Source organism: Nesoenas mayeri, assembly GCF_963082525.1.
Source record: "Nesoenas mayeri genome assembly, chromosome: 3".
Taxonomy (NCBI): Eukaryota; Metazoa; Chordata; class Aves; order Columbiformes; family Columbidae; genus Nesoenas; species Nesoenas mayeri.
Window position 1 is genome coordinate 74,723,526 of NC_137544.1, and position 25,003 is coordinate 74,748,528.

Below are 25,003 nucleotides of genomic sequence, written 5' to 3' on the forward strand. Positions count from 1 at the left end.
CCAATAGGCAACCTAAAAATACCTGTGCAATCTGTGAAGTAATTCTTGCAATGAAAAATCCTAGCAACCAGATATTTCATCTGGAAAAGGTGACAGCAGAGGCCAAGCTGCTGTTGTTTCCAGTTTTACACGACAGAAACTGTGTTGGCTGGTGGCAGTGTAAGAACCCCAGTAAACCACCTCTTCATTCTATAATAGTTGGCACTGTGTAGCGTTGTACTTTGTATAATACAGATGTTGTAGCTTTAAGCTGCGATGAAATACACAGACAATAGAGAAAATAAACCTCTGATTTAATTGCATATATAATGCTGAAATTCCTTTGTCATTGATGAGTGAAGACTTTTCCCTTGGGGAAGGAGAATCACAAACAAGAAGATAAGCGCAACACCAAACCTAGGATCCCATCAGCTTTTGAGTCAGGAAAAGAGACTGAAGGGAGAACCTGGGGAAATTAATCTCAATGATGTGAGTGTAAGGAACTGTAGCTAAATGTAACCATCTGCACAGAGGATTGTCTCAGACAAACTACAGAAACAATGTGTGTTCAGCAGTCTTACAACTCATCACCCAGTATGTCTAGAGAGCACTAGTCTTCATAGGTTCCCACATCATATTGAATATTTTTGCAAGGCAGCAATTACTAGAGTATTGACCACTCACATTAGTGTATCTGACATGATAGCCAGCATGTAGATAAAGTTCCTCCATCCACAATCTCCTCGGGTGTGAGCTGGAACAAGCTATAGCAGGAAATGAACAAATTGCTTCCCACATTGCTTTCTCTGCTTCCCATACTGTATAAACTGAAAAGTGCAAGTAAACCTTGTGAAAGCATGGGCAGACTGCCAGAGACAGAAGCTGCAGAAGGGACACATCCATGTCTGTCTTGTACGTGCCTGTCTACATGTATTTGGGTGAAGGAAGCAGGACGGATGCTTTGTGACTGTTTGTGTACTGCACAGTTGACTACTGTGCAAACACTCCTGAGTTGTAGGAGACCATGTTGCTCAGCATAACTGTGTTACCATGGCACAGTGCCCAAGCTACTGTGTCTTTCAGAGCCATGCAACTTTGCATAAACATATTCACCTACATGAACACTAGTGTGGCAGTACAGTTCTCCACCAGGCAGTGCAGGGATGCTATAGATTATTGTGCTTGTAATCATCATATACATTTTACAATGTTTTCAAATTTCGGAAGACTGAGTAAGCAAGTTGCAGGTAAATAACAGATAAATGACTTACTTTCATATGTTCAGCCCAGAAATGCCTTAGTGAAATCATTTTCTATTATCTTGCAAGGTTTGGTCAGAAATAGCTGTGGGGCCACAAGAACGGATCTCTTGTTGACAAAAGATAAAATTTCATGCCTTATTTGCAGTTATGAAAGAAAAGGTGCTTGCCAGCACCAGCTTTTCTGAGAAAACAGGAAAACTCTGAAGGACATATTCTCCTCACCAGAGGAAGAAAAAACCAAAACAATTATTTCTCATTTCTTGCTCTAACAGAAATTGCATTTTTACTTTTGTGCTTTTTCTTCATCATATCAAGATTTTTCTTCCGAACTTTAGGAGAAACCTTTACACTGAAAGCATTTGCAAAGTAATTTGTGTTACTGTCATATCTAGCCATAAGGGTGGACACTAAGTCAAACTCAGTTTCAGGATTTATAGATTTTCCATTCATAGTTAACCTTTTTGATCAACTTGAATGAATAAAGTGATAGGAAGAAATCTTACAGTTTTCTTGGAAGTTTTCATTGCTAAGTGGTTCATGGTTTGTGTTTTTTTTGTTTTTGTTTTTGTGTGTTTTTGTTTGTTTGTTTTTTGTTTGTTTTTGTTTTTGGTTTGGTTTGGTTTGGTTTGGTTTGATTTGGTTTTTTAATGCAGATGGATTGTTTGACCTTCTTTCATATCTTTCTTGGGGACAGCCATTATGCTCTGTGATTGTTTCTGTGCTGCACAGCTAAGTATTGTGCAAACATTTCTGAGTTGTAGGATACCACACAGCTCAGCATAACCATGTTATCGTGGCTTATGGATAGGCATTAGCTCATGAAATGATTAAAAGTTTTATATGGGAGTTACTTGGTAAGAGTACAAGTAGGGACAAGGTGACTTTAAAATATTTTTTTGCCTTATAGGAAAGGAGCATGTGCCCTCTTTGTTTTTTCCAGACCTGGAAGTAACCTGAGTACTGCAGGTCTGAACAGGAGTAGTCTCCTGTTCTTCTAATATCTTGTATGACTTCTGTAGGTGCTGTCTAGGATCTGTTGTACAGTACTAGCAAACTGTAATTCAGGAGACAGTTTAACTCCTCAGCTCAAGGTGGTAACAAGGAGAGAATTGGGAGGGTTTAAAAAAGCATAGTGTTTCTATCCCATAGGAGTTCTGACAATATAGATTGATATTCTGTCTGGGAATTAAACCCTGTCTTCTCTTGATGCCATCTAGTGTCTTTCAGGCATTTTACTGTGCAGTTGTCTCCTGAGGAGAATGTCAGTTTTGGTGGCCCCAGTCCCTTCTTTGCTGCCATTGCTGCACCAGCATTGAGCAGCTATTTGAGCACGTGACTACAGCCTTAAAATTTCTTGCTTTGTGCTACCTAAATGAAAGGCCTCCCATGCCTTCACATGGGGACCATGTGAAGAATGTAGAAAAGGTGTTCCCCGAACCACATAACAGAAACAATGGTAACAGGAAGGTTTTGGAGGGAGGCACCTCCTTCTACAGAACTGTTGCAGCTACCTCCATGCTCTGTCCTGTTCACATATAACATCTTCATGGCAAAGATCTCTGTGTATTTATGTCTCAAGTGTGAAGTTGTGAACTCCTGTGAAATGCCTGGAAGTGCTTTAGTGTGGTGGTCTCTGCACCTCTTTACAACAGCAGTGATGTCAAGGTTGCTGGTCAGCTGTGTTAGTTGGTCTGTCAAAATGTTTTGGCCTAGAGGCAGCAGAAACCTGTGTCTATCTGAAAGGGACAACTGAGAATTTACCAGCTCTTTGTCCAGAGGAAATTGAAATTCTTCAACCTTGCCTTTTTGGTTTAGATAATCTGAGGCTAAATCCCTACTGCCCATGTAGTCCTCCCTCAGGGGGAGAGATAGGATGGAGGAGAGGATTTGTCAGGCAGGTAGTTTGAGCAACCACCAGGAAAATCTTATAGGCAGTGAAGTGAAAAAGACCATGGAGCTGAACGTAAGAACTGACTTGATGCCAACTTGCATGTCATAACATAACCTGTGCACTCAGAGCTTCATGGTTGCTCTCAGAAGATGGAATTTTCTTGCATTAGCTCTGTGTGAAATTCATTGAGCAACTTCATGGTTGGAGTATTAAATGTCACCTCCCTTTCTGGAGATGGTGGGAAGGGGACCATGTGAAGAATGTTGAAAAGGTGTTCCCTGAACCACATAACAAAAATAATGGAAACAGGAAGAGATACAGCTCAAGACATTATATCCCTTGTGTGTGTTTCTGTTAGTTCATCCAAAATTGCTGAGGACACAATGCCAATATTCTTAGTTTATGTTACTGCTGTGTATTTTAGTTACATGGTCCTTGTTGTAGAGTGTCCTGTATCAGTGAATTTGCAGCACATCTCTAAAAAAGGAACTCTGGGGAATTCTGCTGAATGTCAACTTCCTTACACCACTCAAACCCTCAAGATTTTATTTTACTCTTGCGATAAAAGCTGCTATATATGTCCATTAGATAACATGAGGAAAATTATCTCATTATAGCAATGAATGTTTATTCAAATGGAAATGGTTGCACAGCTGTAACTTGGAAGAGTTTGACTTGTAGTATTTAAAGATGGGATCACAGTGATGGCTATTTATTTTGTTTTCTGTGAGACACTGCTGTGTGATGATAGGCAGCATTCCTTAGTGTTTCTTGATGTGTTCATATTATTCATCTAGTAGTCAAACTGTTCAGCTACTAGGATGAAACTAAAATAATTAAAACACCCTAGAAAGTCCTATATTGAATAGAGACTTTCACCATAGGAAAAATATACAATATTGTCAGGTGTCTGAGGATGAAACGTGCACCTTTCCTGAAAGATAAATGTCACCTGGAAAGACAGATAACAATTTCTGGTCTGTGCTCACACTAGGATTGGGAGAATAAATCCTACTGAAGATTGTATTACAAATAGGTCCTTGCAAAAGTTCACCAGTCTCTTCTGTTTTCTTGTCTGTTAATAACAGAAGAGATCCATGCCCACCTGGCTCCTGGAGGCATATGAAGATCTTACCTGTTGGAGAAGAAAGGCACTATTGTTTGCAGACCTTTGCTGATTCCTGTAAACTGGATTGAGTTCACTAGTTCAAAAAACTACTAAGATTGTGACCATGGAGCTTTTCTGTTAATAGAATCTGAAAAGGATACAGCACAGGATAAGGTAGTAAATAGTTTCTTACTCTCTTAGGCTGCTAGGAAAATTCCTGAAGCTGAGCATTTTCAGCACAAATTCTATTAACTGCACTGAAACACACCAGCTGAAATGCTGTAACATAGTTTAAGTAATTTACAGCTTCCTTGGGTAGGCTTACAGTTCAAAATTATCCCAGGTGATTCTTGGCAAAGTGGATTTTCTTGTGAGTTATTAGAAGAGCGATCAAAAGTTAGATGGGGATGCCTTTCTGTGCTAAATCTACAGTCCAGAGAAGATTTAAATGTCAAAGATCTATGATGCAGAGTTCACTGGTCTGGTTTTCCATAGGTGTAATGTGTTTTGCTAAAGCTTTTCCCAATTAAGTAGCTATTGGTTTGGCCAATACCCCTTAGACACTGATTTCACCTGGAAACTTCCAACTCTCGATTTTGGTAAGAAATGTCCTTATGAGTCCCAAAAAAGGGATATTTAGTTATCTTTTGTTTGATCTAGTGAATGTGTTCCATGGACATGGATCAATCTGTCTAGCTAATGATGTACTCTTTTGCAAGTCAAATGAGTTTAAAACACAAGCTTCAAATCTCTCTATCTGATTCTGGTCGATAGTTCTGCTCCCGCTGAGACAATAGCACAGCGTAGGGAAGGCTGTCAACTTACTAGGCTTAAACACTCAGATTTAGAAGATTACTGCTGATCTGAGTTATGTAACTTGCAAGAAAAAGCAATAGCTGCACATGCTGATGTAGTTTACAATGACTTGGTACAGAGTTCACAAAGCAGAATTACAAGAAAGTCTGAAATTAATCAGTTATTTGGAAAAATATTTCCCAAGTGTATTAAATTATTTCACTTGGACAAATTATCTTCTCCAATGGCAAATAGCCGAAAACATCACTGACGTTTATAGATGGGTCTTCTGAGTTTAACAGGTAGCTACATTGTATCAGACTCTTTTTCATGCAGATGGACTATTCCACTTCACTGATATGGCTTTGCCAATGGTACACTGACAGTTTGGGAAAAACTGTGATTTGTGCCCATCAGTCACAAACATAATTGGGACTCCAGTTCCCTGGTCCTCTGAGCCACAATAAAAGACCATAGACATTTTTGTTCAGTCAGTTACTGTTAGTGTGTGAATTAATCACTATCGTTTTGTTCACACAAAAGCAATTGAGAGCTTGTGCCAGGGTGAATAATCATTGCAGACATGGTCAGATTTTTGTAATGAATGCTTATCACCTATAAATGTAGAAAGAAAATTCCAAGCAGCCAAAAGTCAGAAAAATCAAAATCAAGTACTTCCAGGAGCCTGTGTTTTATCTATGTGTATTCTCTTAAGATAAAGCTGGGCTTACAAAGGATGGCCTGGTCTTCTTGGAAACAGTTGACATTTTCCCAGTTATTTCAGTATTGACTTTTTAATCAAGCTCCAAAGGTTATTTGCAGGTGTGAATCAAATAAAGGTGAATTTTCCTAGTCCTTCCTAATGGAAACAGTTACTTCCTACTTTCTTACTACCTGTTTAAAGAAAGATACTGATAATTAATGCCATTTCCTGAACTCACTTTCTGGGTAAAACAATACCTGTCTTCCCTGCTTGCATAGTAAACAACCTGTTCTTTACTGGAACTGAACTACAGCACACCTAAGTCACTCAAAAAACCTAAGTTTTCTATAAATCTGGCTTTTAAATCTCTTCTTGTATTTAATATGAGAAATGCAGTCGGAGCAGTAGTAAAGTGAATTTCCCAAGCACTTCCTTGACAATGTGACCTTGATACACTTCAACTGAAATAGTTCAATCCCCAAATCTTTCCAAGCTCAGGGGTTTTTGTGGAGGTGCTCAAAAAGGCTACTGTAGCAAGGCATATGCTTTGTATTAGACAAACAAAATATTCTGATTTCACATGTAAGCTAATTCTGAAGACGTAAATAAATATGGAGATGCATGCATAAACACACTGATGTATCTAAATCCTTTATTTAAACAAACCCACTGAAACAGTCTTCCCAACTTGTGAAAGCATTGTGTTTGTTGCTACAAAAGCAAACAAAACCATCGGGATGTGACAGGTGTTGCAGTGTGGATCACTCTGGGGCACTGGACTTAATTTATGCATGTTTGGAAACAAAGAGAGCTTTGGTAGTTTTCTTCTAATAAATAGTGTCACTGTTGATATGAAGACTGAAGAAACTGTATTTCTGTTCACCATCTTCATGTTTAGTGCTCAGATGACAATAGCAGGCATAGGACTACCTGCTTTTGATTAAAATACATAGTTTTGCCACAGTTTTGTTTGGGAAATCTATGAGAATGGTATAAGTGGCTGGGTGGGAGCAAGTGAGTAGGATATTATCACATTTGGAAAAGATGAAAGAAGGGTTAGTTGTGAAAACATTGCATTGAGAAAAGGCTGGCATCTAGTAACTATAAGTACTAACATCCAGCATAGAGCTTGAATCTTGGATTTTTGTTCTTCATTACTGCTTACTGAAGAAAGAGATCTGAAGCTGTCTAACTACAGTATTATGAAAACGCTTTAAATTACTGGTTTATAATAGCTAAGAGTGAAAGGGGAAATGAAGGCTTATTCTGCATATTCTCTATATTTCTGAATTGTCAGCTTGGTTGGCAGCATATACCCTCTTTGAAAGAAAATATCTGTTGCTGTAGCCAGTAGACCTTTAAATTAATTTGAAAGTACTTTCTCAAACCTGGGATTCCCGGCCTAGACTTTAGGAAAGAAGCCTCTTTCCCACAGCTAACCACATAGTTGGTATATTTTGGTTTGGATACTGATTCTCAAGAGTGGGAAGATGAGTTCATTTTATTACTGGGTTAATTACTTCTTGTACAACCAGTTTCAAGATATTAATTTTAAAAATGCATATTTTCAAATTCAGAAAAATATTAGTGAAGGAAGTATTAAGTATGTGCATATTAACAGCTGGGTAACTTCTGTTCTCTTTAATAATTACAAGTAAATCCTGGAAATCCATCTGATAAACTACCTTTCTTTCTGATGACTCAATCTTGTTTCTTGTTTGAATTTTTCTAACTTCAGATTCACATTACTGGATCTTTGTCTTTGCTGGAAGTTAAGGTAAACCCCTTGAATGAGAAAGGTTTTTTTCTTGTTTAATATTTTCTGTAATTTTTGTTTGCATTTCAAAAGTTTTCAGATAGATAAGTTCTGCTTTCTAGTGTGTAAGTGATCAATGGCATGTCCTGTGGAAGGAAATAAGATTGCTGAAGTTAATGCCACTAACAGAGTTCAATCCTTCCCACAAATATTTGAGCTAGGAAACAGCTGAGGTTGATGGATAATCATCGTAGAAATAGACCTCTAACTTTAAGCAGAAACTAGTTTTGGAGCCGTAACCATTTTTTTTTTTTTTTTTCCACTGGAAGTTGTTGAGTTATCTTGTAGCTGTCCCTACTGCTTAACTGTGTAGTAAGTTCTTTTAATTATCACGTATTTGCTGATACAGCGAATTACTGTTCATGTCTGAGTCATGGACAATGGAAATTATAATTTCAATGGAACATCAAGTTGACAGTTGCCTGTTAACATGTTTATTTTCCATGTTTCTCTTTTGTTCTAGATCAGTACACATTACTGTTCATATTCCACAACTTAATTTATCAGTTACCACAAAGCCTGTGAAAAACAAAGTAGGTGCTGATCTGTTCAGTGTGATATATTTGTTAAAATCACAGCAAATTGTGAATTGCTACAATTTATATAGACAAAGGTCTGAATCAAAATCTTGGATCTAAAACACACCAAGCTTGAGGAGGATTTGGATTCAGATCTAAACTCTGTGGTTTGGGTTTTTCTTTAACCACATGGTGTTACAAACATCTATTTCATGTGTCTAAACTGTCCCAGCTGTGCATAGTGTTTTCTTGAACACATTGGACTTATTTTTACACAGATGTAAATCAGGAGTAACTTTGCTAAAGTCAATGCAACTGGTGCCAGTAAATGATAAGCAAGGAAAAATATGTGCTTTCCATATGATATCTCTGTATGCTGGTAGTATAAAAATGAAATGTATTCTTTGCATCAGCTTTTTGAAAGAATATGTCTTCACATGTGCATGAACATCTTGCAGACATGCTAGCAAACACAAAATATAAAGGAGTTGGAATGGCAGCTGTCTAAAATGGCCATTTGAGACCTGTCTTTTAAGATAGGCCTCTAGTGCCACTACTGTATCCTCCTTGCTGTCTTCCCCCACCTCGCTGGTTTTTACCACCCATGCCATCTCTTCACACGTACTGTAGCCATGTCCTGTTGCACCCTGTCAGGACATTGGATTTGTCACTGTGTTGTTTGCCTCTCACATTTAAGGCTGTCACTCATCATCAGTTAGGAACCAACATTACAGAAGTATTTGAGGTAAAGAGAACATTAGAGCTTGATCAAGTATTGATTTCCACTCCGGCTTTCCCTGTTGAATTACATAAAGGTTTCAAGTGAACTTTGAGCTGTAAAGAAACCTAGCCTTTTCTTTAGATTAGACAGAGCTTGCAAAAGTCTTGTGTTTTTGTGTCTGTCATCCCTTGCCCCCTTTGTTATTTTTGTATGCATATATTGTTCCAGATTAAAGTGTGGCTTTTCTTCTGGTATTTCTGGGCCTGGCTAGAAGCAGGAACTCCTGGAAGCATTGCTGCAGAATCCTTTTTTGAGTGTTCCTCTGTAGTTTTCCAGGCTTGCTGAATCTAATCTTTGTGAGTTTTCAGACTCACACTGGATGAAAATAAATTCCCATTCCTTTAACTGCATCTTTATTTGGATGCAAATGCTATTTTCCTGTTTCATCAAAGGAGAGGGCTTGACTTCTCTGTCCTAGTAAAAGTGATCTGACTTGTACTGTATTATGGCAGCAAGGAGAAACTGCCTTACAGATTTTTACTTTTCAAAGATGATATGTGGTCTCTGCACAGCTACAATTCTCCCAGAGGAAGATGGTCAGACTTCCCACTGGGAGTTGTTAACTTTTACCTCTTCTAGCCAAGAACAATATAAAACAAGGCAAATGAAGTGTAAGACACATTCAGTGACCAGTTTAGCAATACTTAGCATGAAAATATAATCCACTAAGGAGCAAGAGAGAAAACAGTGAGGCCCATGACATGTCACATTGCATGTTCTATCAGATAGAAGAAACCGGTACTTCAGATAGGTCTGGGCCAGTAATAAAACAGAGTGCAAGAAGATGATTAGATCTGCAAGCCTGACTTCACCAAAGGCTTGGGTCTTGGCTAAGGAACATACAAATCCTAACACCTCCTTTTAAGTTGCCATTCATCATAGACTCGTTCCTCTTGAGAACAGCAGTATTTCAGATATTTGAACATATCTATTTATACTGTGCCAGAATACAACTACAAAAGAGTTCGGATTACATGTTGCACATAAACAAAAGCAGAGCTAAACTAGGGAAAACTTGAAGGTAAAAGGCAACCTACGGGGTGATTGAGGAAACTCATACAACCCTAAAACTTTAAAGCTACATGCTGTTATAGTGGTTTAAAATGGTTTGTATTCTCTCCCACAGATAACTAAAGCAATTTAAGTTAGGGCTTAAAGGTTTAAATTGAAAGACTGTTAATTGCTGAGAACCATGTTTCCTGCACACTTATCACTGACATTCTCTACTGGAATTTTATGTATGCTTAACAGTAGATAACTTCTGCAATCCATCTCTTTTCTGTTGGTGGCACCAAGTCACCTGGTCCTTTATCTGTAGTTCAAGATTCAGCCTAAAAACTCACACTTGTCTGTACTACTTCTGCAGGAATTGTTAGATATAGTCTCAAAATCCACTGTTTATATTTATTCACCAGATTTTTCTTCACTTTTTAAAGAGTCCTCTGTCACTTCCAGAGTTTAATATTTTCTGAGTGGGACTTTACTATAAGCAAAAACCAAGATTTTAATCGTGTTCTTGTGCGGGGTTATGTCAGCCTTGCTGGAAGAGTGTGGGATATCTCTTGATCAAGAAGAGTTTTAGGCTTAGAAATAGGAAGAGGAAAGAATAATGTTTGGTAACAGGCAGTAACACTTTATGAAGCTGTGTATGCAATAAAGCTACCATTGGAAAAATGCTGGATTTGTCTACTGTTTCTTTGGGTGTTCTGTACATGTGAAAACATGATATTATGTTTCATTTCCATCTGTACAAGGTTGTTACGTTTTTGAGTTCAGGAGAAAGGAATTATACGATAAATGGAATTAACTATGCCTCCTTGTATTTGCCTTTTCTCAAAGGTTAGGACTGGAACACTGTTGCAAGAAGCCAAACTTTGACTGGACTTACTTAAGCAGTAAGAGTGAGCTGTTTTTTATCATATTAATTTCAGTTGACTAATGTCATTTCACCTCCCAAAACCAATGATGGTTGGTTAAGATCACATCCAAACCAGTCATAAGTTACCAATGAATCAGTAACAGAAAATTTTGGGCTGGTATACAAAAACATCTCTTGCTCCATATTTAGTTAACTTGGATCCTCTTGTGGTTCAACAATATTTTACAGAAACAAAACATTCTCCACTTCAAGCGGAGTCCAGTTTCCTTAATAAAACTTTCAGTGCAAGAACGGTAAAGAGTTTAGTCAATTCACAGCTGCATTCCACTTAGAGCAGCTAACAGACATACATCTTGCATACTCTATGTTCAAGGCTTTCCACTGTGATTTATTTTGGTTATCTGAGAGATGTTGTGATATTAAAAGCATGGTACCCAGCAGATAAATCATGAAATCAGCTCCTTGTTCTGCTAATCCTCTCTGCTTTTCCAATTGAGAGAAGAAAAGATTCAAGTATTTGGGTATGGAAGCCATGTTAAGGGACATATCCCTCTTGGCTGGAGTATTTACTACTTTTCTCAGATAAACTTGTAATTTGGTTGAAATATTGCCTTTGAGAAGCACCATGGTACAGCTTTTAGGCAAATTGGTGGTAAAAAAACATGTTTAGAAAAATCTTGAAAAACATACCTCTGCCTTAACAGTAACAGTTTCCTATAGAAACATTAATGTATCACACCTGTTTTGTGTTTTGTTTTGATGGATATGTTTACAATTCTGTCATTGTTATTTTGGGTTTTGTTTGTTTGCTTGCTTTTCTTTTAAGGAAAGAATATTGTAGGTATATACCTCTTACAATCTGTGTTATTACTTTCTTCTATTTCTCTAGTCTCAGAAGTGGAAAACTGTGTGAGACCTTGAATTCAGGATGTGCCCTGAAAGCTAAAAAAATTGGTACCACATTGTTTTTCAAAACTTGAGAGAATTAATGGTGTTCAGAGCCAAAACAACTCAGCCCATGCTTTTGCCTTGGAACATCATCCTAGAACCCATTAAAAATGACCTTCAGCAAAGATTTTTTAAATGGAAACAAAGAGGGTCATAATCTGTTTACAAAACATTCTCAAATGTTTTTAACAAAAAAAATCCACATGTGAGTTTTGACGGATTCATACAGTTTCTCTTGCTGTGTCCTTACTTTGTTAATGAGCCGGACCTTTTTCAGCCATGACTAAATCTTTTTGTAGGAAAGAACTTTTGGAAAGATGAGGCATGTGGTTAGAAAACAGGAATGAGTTCTTGGAGACTTGGGTTTAATTCCCAGTATTGCCACAGACTTCCTCTGTGACTTTGGATAAGCCACCACATCTCTGTGACTAAATTTACTGGCTGTAAAATGATGCTAGTGGAATTTCTCTTCTTCAGAGACAAATTGTGAGGAGAATGTTTCTAAAATGTGTGAATCCACAAGAAGTATTTAAAAGCATGTCCATTTTCTATGGACTGCCTCAATAACAGGAAAATGCCACAAAGTAATTGGAGTCATTTGTATCAGCAATCTGTGGTACTTTGGCTCCTCTTTCTGTTAGACAGCTTCACAGCTGAGCATACTTCCTTACCTGGGAGAATGAGTCCAAGCCAGTGACAGCAAACCCATGGCAAATGTGTTGAAATAGAGTAAACTATTGAATAAGTTGCACCTGGAAAAATCCCCTTGTTCATCTAGTCCAAGTAATATCAGTGGCCGAATATGTTGAGATTGACATCTGTCTTTTTATCCAGATTGCTTTTTAATATAGCCAAGCACTGTCCACAGAGCATCAGTAGCCTGTGGTGGGCAACTTGTAATTCTGCTTAGGTGCTTGGCCAGCTGCTTCCTAGAAGGAAGGGAGATGAATGAGCAATTATTCTTAGGCCTGTCATGTCATGCTTCTTTTCCTTATGCAACAGCCTATGGGGAGGTGAGAATGCCTTAGCGACTGCTGTGGCATTTAACCTTCCTCATCTCTGTGAGACAGAGGGCAGGGAGCAAAGTTTAAGCTTTTTTTTTTTTTAAATGGCTTCACTATTTCTTCTCTTCCTCTCTTGTCAATTAATTTTGGTAAAACTTAAACATCTCACTGCTGGCTTTCTCGGCCACTGCACACAACAGAGAAACAAAGCTGTGGCTGTGGTTCTTCTGCTTGAGCTCACAAGCACTGAAAGACAGAATATGATTTTCAAGAGCCAAGTCCCAGACTCCAAGAAAGACAACAACTTGTACACAGGGGAGGAAGAGGATGTGGAACTGGTGGGATGGGTATGTCTGTTAGAAGACGATGGGTTCTGTTAAAATGAAATACCCATTCTTTGGAGCTCTGGTACTTTTATCTATTGTATTTTCAAAGTACTTGGAAGAGTTTCCTTATCGCTAGTAGAGAGTATCTTGACTTCATTAATTGTGTAAGAATTGATTTTGATTGCATCCCATTTCAAAAATGGGATTAATGGTTTGAACTGCTGGTACAATGATTCTTTAACATGCTCTAGAATTGCTGGGTAATCTTTTAGGACAGATTTAAAAGCTACTGGCCATGTGGTATGTAGAAGGCAAAGAACAAAAAGGACATTGCGTTCTGCTACAAAGAAAACAGAAGCCACTTAAAATGTGACACAGAACCTGGAAAAAATATTTTTTATTCTGGTAAATTGCCTGGTTTAGATCATGGTTTGTTGATTCCTCCTACTCTCTTCTAGATACATACAAAATTTTGTTTTTCATATTCAAGGGGTTTTTTTTGCAAATGTCCCCATAATGATTAGAAAAAAATGGCTTCCTAATGACTTTTTTCCTTGGAAAACAATGGTTTAAATTAAAGGAAAAATGTTTTTGCCCAACATACAAACACATACAGGAGTTCCATAAAATCCCAAAGCTGGGAGGAAGTAGAACTGCCAGTGGTTTGGGAAAACCACAGCCAGGTTCTTCTGTCCTTATGGAAAGTGTTTTTTTCTCATTAGACTCGCTTGTTAAACCCTTGTATATTCCAAATGTGTACTATTTAACTGTTCGCTTCTAGCATGATTTCTTCTTTTTAAAGATGTCAGTATTTAAACCTAACAGTATGTTGTTTTAAGATCAACAGTTTAACAAGAGCAAAATCTGCCACCCAGACTCAGCTGACTGCCTTCCTTCCAAAACACTTTGTTTTGAAGAAGCTGATGGCAGTGATAAATGTAAGAGAGTTAGAGCTCTGCAGTTATTGTCAGCAAGTTAGCTTTATGGGCTGGGTATTAGACCTTTGATGTCTTATTGAGTTTCTGCCCTGCATGAATCAGTTTCTTACTTGATTTAAATTATAAAAAGAAATGCTCTGTTGTGATATTGTCTCATACTGTGTCTTCGTCATTTGAGATGCCCTCCATGTTCTTTAGTTCCCCAGGAAGAGAAGGCAACCAGCCATATGGAGAGTGGCCAGTTGCTTGCTGATCACGATAGGCATTAAATAGAGTTGCATAGAAAATCAGATATAGAAAAGCCTTGTTTAGCTGAGCCTTTCTGTCCCCCCACAAAAGGAGATTGTTTCCTGCAAGTCTGTAACGCAACATCCAGTACCGTTTCACTTTAGCTTTTGAGGAGGTCCCCCCCATTCCTTTATTAAATTATTTATTTTTCCCTGAGCTTATAATGAAGTTGTCCTTTTGCCATCTCCCGATGTAATTGTTGCTGGACTGCTATGGAGAGCTGGTCACTGCTTGGGAATGTGGTGAGAAGAAAGTAGAGGGGAGCTGGGGAAAAAGTTTCCCTCTTGTGATTCCAGGGAAAAATAAGGATGGCAATACCTTGCCCTGGAGATGATTGTTTGAGACCATGTAGAAGCTCATTTTTGGGGTTTTGCATGTCCTATGTGCTGTACCAGTGGATGAAGAGGCTTCTGGCCATTGTGACAGAGGTGCAACCTAATGCTTCTTATTTTGAGTTATAGGTCATTGCTCTTAGTTGTATTGTTTTAAGCTACCTCAGACATTTAAAGGGTATGTGTTGATGTTCTTTAATCCTAAAATAAAATCCTCGAATATAGAAATGTTGATATGGCTTAGATTTTATTTGCATTTTAGAATAGCTTTTCAACATTTTAGAAACCAAAATATTTTTCATGTGAGCTGCCTTTGAACAAGATCAAAATATAAAATGTGTCTATTTTCCCAAATCATAGCTGAGGTTATTAAAGACACCAACCAAGCAGATTAGCTATGTGTGAGGAAATTGGCTCACAGGATGGTCATGCTAGCCCACTTGTATTCTGAAAGTTGGGTCAATACTCATGAAAAGCTTAAGTAAACTAGAGGATAATTCAATACATAGACAATGCATCCCACTGTTTCTCTGTTTATTTTCTCCCTGTGTGTCTTCTGGCAAGTGAGAAGAAACACTATAAATGACAGCAACCCGCCAAAGAAAAGATTATGAATAACAATACCACAAGAATGAAGGGCATAAAGTTACCAGTGACTTGGGAAAAATGCAGAACACTGGACACATGACACATCTTAAAACTAGGGGATTGCAGTACATGCAGAATAGAACACATTTCAAATTAGAAACTCTTTCCATTTGAGTTTCAGTATAAATTTATGGTAGATTGTTTTGTCTCTGGTCACCCAAGATCTGTTTATCTGTAGGTGCGTTTTGACTTTGTTGAACCCCTATGCTTCACTAATAGTGTTCCAAAACCAAAAGAAGTAATGCTGCTGGACACAGAGAAAGAAACACTATGTATTTACTGAAGAAATAAAAAGACTGAGATCTCTCTAATTAGCAGTTGTACATATATACAAAGGACACCACCTTCCTGATAGGAGTTGTAATTTTTTTTACCACATTTTTAACAGTGTTGCTTTCAGTACTGTACTTACAAATGTGGTACTTTCCATTTCAATCTATGGTTCAATTTTCAGGCCACACATACAGCAAGCTGATATCCTAAGTTTGGATACAATTTAACTTTTTGATGGTGCAAAATGAAATAAACCACCTATGTTAAACTGGAGTTCAAAATAACTATAATAAAAATCACTGGATGATTTTTTTGATCACTAAAAATCTGAGTAAACTATTTTTTGGAAGGAAAAAAACTTGTAGTCTATTTGTTGTTGCTGTTGTGCACTTTTATTACTTCTAAATACCTACAGTATTAAATGTGTGGACTGTTTTAATCTATAGTGAATACACCAGTCTCAGTTTGCAAAAAAGTGTGGTTTTGTGAAATATGGAGTGCTCTTAATCTTGCAAGTGAATTAATGTAGTCAGATAATGGGTGTTTTAGTGTCACTGACAGTGTTTATTGTGTCTTGAAAATTAAGACTGTTAGTTCATTTTTAGCTATATGGGGTCAATGCCAACAAATCGTTCATACATTGTTTCAGATGCTTAGACTCTGCAGCTTCTGGCATCACTCTTTTGGTGTGAGTGCTCTGTGTTTCCAAAGACTATACTGTAGGAGTATTCAAATGAATTAGTGAATGGTCCTTCTGAAAGGGTAGTTTACCAGAGCTGAGTGCTACTCAATAGGAGCCCAAACCCTCTCCTATTGAAGTCTGTGTATTTACCTTAGTAGGGATGGAACCAGATCCTAGAATTAAGCTATTCAAGAGAATAACCCTTCAAGAGGTATGATTGCACTACCTTGAAGTTTCTTTTCAAGACAAAGCCAAATAGAGAGAAAAAGAAGATTTGGACCCCTTGTTCTTGTAGCATTTAATCAGATTTCCTGATATACTAAGAATGCTTAAATGACACAGAATGCTCTTTTGCTGTAACTTCCCGTATGCCTCCAGAGAACAAAGCAATTAAGTTCATTTTTGATCAAAAATACAATAAATAGAAGAAAAATATGCTCAGGTGGCACTTTTGAACCCCTTACAGAGTCCATTCCCTCTCTGCTTCCCGGTTCTTTTCTAAATTGGTTGTGGTTCCCTGCCTTCCCAGCTCCCAAAATAATCAGTCCATAATAGATCAGAAATACCGAAATACTGTCATATCACCAAATCACCTGAAATCTGTTTAAGTTAGTGAGCTGATGGGAGGAACTAATTTTGTGGTATGGTAATGATGAAACTTGGGGTTGCATGTGTAATAAATTCATGTCCATCCTTTCTTCAAAGCAGGAAAGAACATGTGTCACTCAGTTTGCTTCCATTTCAGCTCAGTCCTTCCTAGTTTACATGGCTGCACATGCTACTGTAATTTTGGTAGAGAATCTCCAACAGCTCCACTGCCCTCCAGGCCCTGAGGGAGTAAAGCACAACACTGTTCTAATTGATAGGTAATTTGGAGCTGACTTTGGGTGCTGACCCAAGAGTGTTTAAAAAAACTCAACCAATCAAAAACCAACCAAACAACAGCAACAAAAAACCCCAAGCAAACAACAAATAAAAAAAACCAAAAAAGACCTAAACCTACCACCACAACAACTACAAAATACCAAAGAAAACCGCGCCTCAACATACCACTTGGTGAAACTGCATAATCTAGCTGTTTTTCTCAACCATCTTTGCTAAAGTTTCCCTGGAAAGAGGTGTGATGTCTTAAGTTACACATGAAGAGTTTCATGAAATATAATGAGGCAAAGGGGGGGTGTCCGTGTTCAGAGGTATAACAGGGTCCTTTTCAATAAAACAATGTCTCAGCTATAACAGAGACTGTTTTACTTCATTGGCACAGTGCAAGGTGAACAAATCTGTTAAAGATAGGTTAAGCACAGCAGTTATACAGAGTTGTCATTTTGAAGCTATCTTCTACTACTGTCCCAAATAACTCAATAGTAAGGATAAGGAGAACTCAGGTTTTCCGTACATTTCAGTGCTAGCGTTGAGTGTTTTTCTATGCCACTGGTATGAGAGTAGGATTTGTTTTCCTTCATTCTTTAGCAGAAGGGTAGTTAAATAAACATTGAAAAAATGAGTGATGTTTTAATAAAGCAGATTAACTGGGACAGGCTAGCTGGTTAAAGTCTACTCTGAGGCAGACTGTAGCATGTTGATATTTAAACATCATTGCCTGTGTCTGAAATATACATGGGAATATGACTACATATTATGGTCTGCATGTATGGATATATATACACAATGGTGTATGTGTACGCATGTACATATATACGCTCACACAAATATATATTATTATTGTCTAACTAATTTCCCATTGTAGCTGAAGCTGGAGGAAGCAAGATATTCCTAGCTTGGACATTTCCACATCTGCCCTTCAGACAGCTATCAGACAGAAACAGCATGGCTACATAAATCACTGAAAATCAGCACATTTTTCAACAGCACAAAACCCTAAGCACAGAGCCACTTTAGAGCACGTTGCTCCATAGTTTGTTCAGAGATCTCCCATGCCAGCAGCAGGGAAGTCAGACCATTCTGCTCAACATCTTACAGTAACCAGATGCAGGATAAAGAAATTCCCTTTCAAAGCTATAGCCTGCACTAGGCTTTTACAAGCAAATCAGTGATGTTGAGCATCCATCTTTTCTCTTCTGTTTGTTCTTCAGTCCTTTTTGGCCCTGAGGCCCCCAAGACAAATTTTCCTTCTCCTGTTTTGCAAGCAGACTTGAACTTCATTTTAGATTCTGAAGCAGTAGTTTTTACTTGGTCAAAGGGAAAGTATATCAGTTATAAGGGGTCCACAAAAAGTAGCAGAATAAAAACCTGTTGTCAGTATGTTTAAACACATACTGTTAGTGGAAGGTATATAGGTCCAGAAGAAATTGAAGGGGTCTATACATTGAAGAAGGGTTGAAAACCTCTTATGAGGAATCTGAATCCATGAACTTGAGGGTTTTTTCCTAGTGCACAGACTCCAACCTGATCTTGCAGAACAGAATGGAGTTTCTCTCCACAGGCAGAAAAGAAGCAGTTTCTGGATCTTCAGCTGTAGTAGGAAAATTTGTATTAGGGCAAAGCAAAAATAGGTTTAGCATAGTTAGGAGCTATACTTGTGTGCAGCCTGTTTGTGTTAAGGAGGTCTCTGCAGGACTGCAAGCAAGCTTTCTTAGAGTTAAGCTGGCCCAAACTAAAAAATAAAGAATTGAAAAAAGAAGTTGGGGAACAGTCCTCTGCCTTGCTCGGATTAGTTAGACAGTGGCCTCTGACCAAAGACAATCCACAGCTGTGCACTGTGTTGTGAAATGTAGAGCAGAGCATTTCCCATTACTGTTTAACAGGCTCTGAGTCAGATTCAGTAACTAATCTTTACACCCCAGCCTCTGTCATCAGCTTTTCCTCCAATGGAGAGAGATTCCTGCTCTACCCATGACCAAATTGTAACACTCGTCTCAGCTCTTCTGCTTTCTTGCGCTGGTAGTTTGGTTTGTAGATGTATACAGTTGTTTCCTATTTTGCACTATTTTTCTCCCAGTATACTCTGCGATCTGTTTGGTGGAAAGAGACTTACTCTGCGCTACAGACAGTGGGATGCCAGATTTTTGCACTGGAAATCCACTGATGTGTATGTGACCAGTTTCATCTGAAGACCTTTTCTGTCCTAGCAGTGCTCTGATGGCAGGATGTAGATCAGAGGGAGTGACACTGAATCCCTGCGTAAGAGTCGATAGTGCAAGGTAAAGAGAAGTGTTCTGTCATAGCAGTGAACAATTTTATGAGCATATTATCTTGATAAATGGTTTAACAGCACAGTAAAGAAACCATGGAATGCCTGCTCTTGGGGTACTTTCCCCATCGACTGCAACATGCTACTTGTGGTTGAGGAAATAAGCATTCTGACTGTCCACAGAAACAGATGTGGGACCAGTGAAAAGAACAAAGCTGAATGATAAAGCAGAAGAGAAAACAGAGTAAAAATAATTTTCTCCAGCATAAGTAAAGTTTCAGGTATCTGCTACTTCATACTCTGACAATTCTAGTGTTAGCAAACTCCAGTAACAGAGGGATGAAAGATCACTGGGACTTCTGGTGCTACAGGGGGGCACGTGCCAACCAGTATTAAAAGCCTTTGGTGTGCAAGATGTGAAACAAAATACTGGAACTCCATGGTGCATGAAACATTACAGTAAATAATATTTTATCAATGCTTGTTCCTGTCAAGTGGATACATGCAGTTTATAGTGACTTTTGGTTTTATTAACTGAGGTAAACTTAATAATCAATATTTTTTCTGGTATATTCCCATTCATCTTCTCAGAGAAGATGAGAATTTAAAGCAGTGCCTTTGTATTGAATAGTAGATACCTTGGAAATTAGGTGTTGTAAAGTATAATACTTTGGAAAGGCTGAAATGAATTTGATACTGTATATATATATGTATTTTTAAGAATGTAAAGGAGATCAGTTAAAGCAGCTCCAGTTGAGGAGTCACGCCTGTTAATCTGTAGCATAAGCTCCAATTTGTACTTGAAAACAATTTTCTGAAACTTGACTAGGCTGGTTTCTGTGTTGCTAGGGGCAGGAACACCTTTCTGTTAAAAGTGGTTTGCTTTTTAATAAGGTTTAACCATAATTGTCCAGTTTTTGTTCCACCTCAGGTTGCTCAGCTATTGTTGGCTTAATCTCAGTTGCTACCAGCATTAAACAAAAAATGCTGCTTTAAACTTGCCTTTCAGTGAATCACATGTTTTTATAATAGCAGATTTGTTTGTTAAATGAACTTAAAGACAGAAATAGATGATCCAGTATTCAGGGTGAATCACCTTCTGGTTCATCTAGAATAATCTTTCTCTTTCTCTAAACTGTTCTTTTTTAATCAAAAGATATGTTTTCTTAGTAAAGTACAGCTCTAAGATGTGCATCTTAGACCCCAGTTTTTGTGTCACTGACTGCTTGTTTCTCTTTATACAAACAGTGAAGCCCATGAGAAACCCCATAGTCCTTGCTTATTTCAGCATTTCTACCACTCTACTCTGCACTGGTGTGGCCTCATGTGGAGCACTGTATGCAGTTCTGGGTGCCACAGCATAAAAAAGATATAAAGCTATTAGAGAGCATCCAGAAGAGGGCTATGAAGTTGGTGAAGGGTTTTGAGAGGAAGCTGTATGGTTAGCAGCTGAAGTCACTTGGTTTGTTCAGCCTGGAGAAGATGAGACTGAGAGGAGACCTCATCATGGTCTACAGCTTTCTCACGAGGGGAGGAGGAGGGGCAGGCACCAAACTCTTCTCTTTAGTGACCAACAACAGAACCCAAGGGAATGGCAGGAAGATGTGCCAGGGGAGGTTTAGATCAGACATTAGGAAAAGGTTTTTCACCCAGAGGGTGGTAGAGCACTGGGACAGGCTCCCCAGGGAGGAGGTCACGGCCCCATGCCTGACCGTGTTCAAGAAGAGACTGAACAATGCCCTCAGACACATGGTGTGAACTGTGGGTTGTCATATGCGGGGGCAGGAGTTGGACTCGATGATCGTTGTGGGTCTCTTCCAACTCAGGACATTCTATGATTCTATGATTCTATAATTAGTTTTGACATACTTATCTATTCCTTTGGCTAAATGTGATTTGGATTTGTATCATCTTGTGCTTCTGAGTAAAGAAGACAATGGAGTATCTTCCAAATGTAAATTGAATATTTTATTTTTTTTATGAGTATATTTGCTCATCTCTCTTGTATGCTATCTTTTCTCACAGTTATTTGCCTTTTTTCCTTCCTGCTTTTAAATGCCTCAGTTACACTAGCTTGGTGGAAATTGTTTAAATGTACAACCCAAATTCTCCAGTGAGGTTTGGCTAACCAACAAGCTATTCAAGTGGTTTTGTCTCCCGGGTATGTCTTCATCCTCTGCTTTTCCAGGTTGCTTGAATATCCTTGAACCCATAATTTACCCTAATCTCCTCTAAGGCTTTGAAATAATAAAATACTTAAATAAAACTCTTTGGATAAATGCCCTTTAAAATATAACTTTATCTGTGAACTATCAAGCTCTCAGGGGAGCAGATTTTGTTCCTTGGATGAGTAAGGGGTTATTCTGTCCACTGTGTTACTGTGATTTGTCCACTGTGATAGGAATGCCCATCTTAAATCCTACAAAAACTCAAAAAAGATGAAGAAAGTCTGGAAGAAATCTGGGAGAGAGGCTAGACTGTTGCTCTGTGTCATTTTTTTTCTGGTGCTGGGGTTCAGTTCCATGATCTACCACATGATTTGCTGTGGGTCACAAAGCCTTCCTGTGCTTTTGAAAGATAATTCTCTGCTCAACAGGGATGCTGCTGAGCATAAATTAAGGGTGGCAAAGTGCCTAGCCTTTACAGAGGGGTAGTCTTATGCACACAGAGAGGCTGTACTCAGATCCTTACTTCGCAAAATAGGAAGAGGGAGATCACTTGACTTGCTATCGGCAAATCCACAGGGGAAGTCTGGCAGAGCAGGGGATTGAGTCCGTTTTTTTCTGCCGGAGGCCCCATATGGTCAATTTTTATGTGAGAAGTCCTTTCCACAGTCCTAGTTAGGCCTAAAGCTGGAGTCCTGCAGAAGCCTCCCAGGCAAGAAAGGGAGGCTTGGAGGAACTCACTGGGACCTCCTGCACTGCAGCTTATCAGGGTGCCTGGTCAGGCCCTGGAGACCAACATAATTTGGAGGTGGGTCAGAGTAGTGAAAGCCTGTCTTCACTATTGCTCATTTTGCAGGTAAAGGGAGATGACTTTAGTTTTCATCCCTTCCCACACAGTTCAGCTGATTATTGATTTGTGTCAACAAAAAGGATCTTCGAAATAGCACTAAAGGGAGGGAGGGAAGGAACATCTCTTCCCCACTTCTAGAGCTCTACAGCTAAATTCCAGGAATAAAAGTTTTGGGGTTTTGTGTAATTTGTGAATAATTTGCTTCTGAAGCTTATTATGTTACTGTGCCACTAAAACATAAAAATTCTGGTCAAAATCCAACCACATGACTATTATTTTAAAGTGATACCTTTGAGATTGTCTCTCCCTTTTCAGGCATAGTCTCCAGAAAGGCATCTGTGTTTCCTCATGTAAAGTGGTAGGAAATGCAAATAGACCACAGTTCAAGTATGAAGATTACAGAGATTTATGACTCTCTTTATACTTTTTTTTTTGATGTGTAATAGCATGCAGGGAAACGATATTTAGCAAATGTTTTCTGAATTGTGTAGCTTGTGCTACTCTTTCCTGCTCAAATACTACTTTTTGTCCTTTTTTTGCTTTTTTAGTTTTTTTTTTTTCCCTTGAAATTTACCTCCTACCAGTCTCAATTTCTAATCTGAAGTTCAGAATTTTTTGTACCTAGGTTTTATGACGATGAAGTAGCACCAATGAGACCAGTACTTCAGCTGGATTAACACCTTTTTTTTCAGGTCCCTACTAATGCTTAGAATAATTATCTCTGGTAGCTATATGCCTTGCTTAATGTTGTGCTTATTCAGAAACAGCAGAATGATAGAGAAATTTATCTGAGGACTGAGTTCACCTCGTCCCTAGTTCCCACTTTTCAGGAGCTTGGAAGATAAAGTACTGTCTTTGGTTTTGACTGGCATGCAGCAACATCAGAACAGATTAGTTTTTTGGCAGCATGTTTCCGGGTGAGCAGCTCCTACTTTTCACAGTGCCAAGGATGATGCCAAACTCATCAGCTGTGCCTGAGGTCTTGGGGGTGGAGGGATGAACAGTTAGATCAGTTTTGGTGTGGTTTTGTGGCAGAAGTAGAAAGGGGAGCATCTGTGGATATTTGTAATGGGAACAACATAAATTACTTCTGTCAGCCTATATCCATGCATTTTCTTCTGGAGGAGATGAGATTGAATTTCTGATAAAGGAAGAATGGGTAGTACAATGGGCAGAACTGACAGGGTTTGAGTAGCAAGGGCCTTGCACATCTCTCCAGTGTGAGAGAACTGCCTTGTGCCAGTCCAAAAAACCCACTGTATACCACAGGTTACCCGCATTGGCATAAGGACAGCCCCCTGGGACTGTGACCCATGGGTGAACTACACTGGGGCAGGGACACACCTAGAGGGATTTCAGCTATGGAAAATCCATGCCAAGACTCAGAAAATGCTCAAAACAGGAGTCACAAGTTTTTATTGGTTGGTAACAAATGAAAAAAAATTATCTGACTCAAGTCTCTTCTGCACACAACACGGCTCAGATTTTGTCTTTCCTGCTCACCCATGATGGGGCACTTTGAAATGGCAAATGACTCCATTGTGTATGTTGTAAGAATGATCTCACTGGAAAAACTGCAAGCTATAACATATCTCTCTTCAGTCTTGGCATCTACTTTTATAGGCAAGCATATGCATAAATACAAATATTTCTATAAAAGACATCTGAAATTTCTATTTTGTTGAGGAGTCTTTAGATTTTGAATACAGACATTACAAGAATAAATGATCTATTCTGTTTCATAAAGTGTTTCATAAGGTTCTCCTACCTTGTTCATTTTCTCTTCAGGTCTCTTTTACTGAGACTGGTTCAACATATTATGGTTATAATTTTAGATGAGTATTGATGTTAAAAATCCTATTGATCTTAGAATAGACTTTTTGGCTTGTTATTGTAGGCTACTTAGTGCACAGCTAACAAAATAGACAAGTTTCCATTACCATCTCATTTTTGTTGTGAAGAATGTTCCTGCCATCACTGGTTTTGCTCTAAGACTCCAAGTTGCTGTTTTCAGCTTTGTAATGGTTGAAGGAGATTCAGAGAGTTCCTAATTGCAATAGTGGATTTAGTGTATGTTACAGAAATCTTGCAATCACTACCATTTCAAAGCAGCAGCTGAATAACCCCAGATATGATGAATTAACTATTATTTGAATAGGCTAAAAAGACAGAACTTTCTTTTCAGTTTTGGGTAATATTTGCATGAGTTTCCTGGGAAAGGGGGTCACAGAGCAGTTTTTGCATGCCAATAGCATTCGTACAACATTAACTTTTTTTTTTTTTCTAGTTCCTGAGAGTGGACCAAGACAAAGACAGAGAATGCAGCCTGGACTGTGCAGGTTCCCCTCAGAAATCACTCTGTGCATCTGATGGAAGAACTTTTCTGTCCCGGTGTGAATTTCAACGAGCAAAATGCAAAGACCCTCAGCTGGAAATAGCCTACCGGGGCAACTGCAAAGGTGAGCAAATCAAAGTTTCTCTTGACCATAGTGAAAAATAATGGACTTAAAGTAGTTTTTGAAAACGTCTCAGTTTTGAAAACGTCTAAGTATTGAAAACTAGGATTGCTCTACTTGAAGAGTTGTCTAAAAGCAAGTAGATGGAAATCCATCCTGTTAATTCTGTAACAACAGGCTACAAAAAGGTAATCATCTTTATCCACCATC

The 25,003-nt window shown here is 38.5% G+C and overlaps 1 protein-coding gene across 1 annotated transcript in view; it reads left to right on the forward strand.

Moving 5' to 3' along the window:
* The window catches only part of SMOC2 (SPARC related modular calcium binding 2), a gene marked incomplete at both ends in the record, with an annotated part of 140,668 nt that overhangs the window by 17,348 nt on the left and 98,317 nt on the right, over nucleotides 1-25,003 (forward strand). Inside the window, one exon of the mRNA XM_080342548.1 lies at nucleotides 24,625-24,796. Coding sequence (XP_080198674.1) covers nucleotides 24,625-24,796 — 172 coding nt within the window. The remainder of the gene's footprint in view (nucleotides 1-24,624; nucleotides 24,797-25,003) is intronic.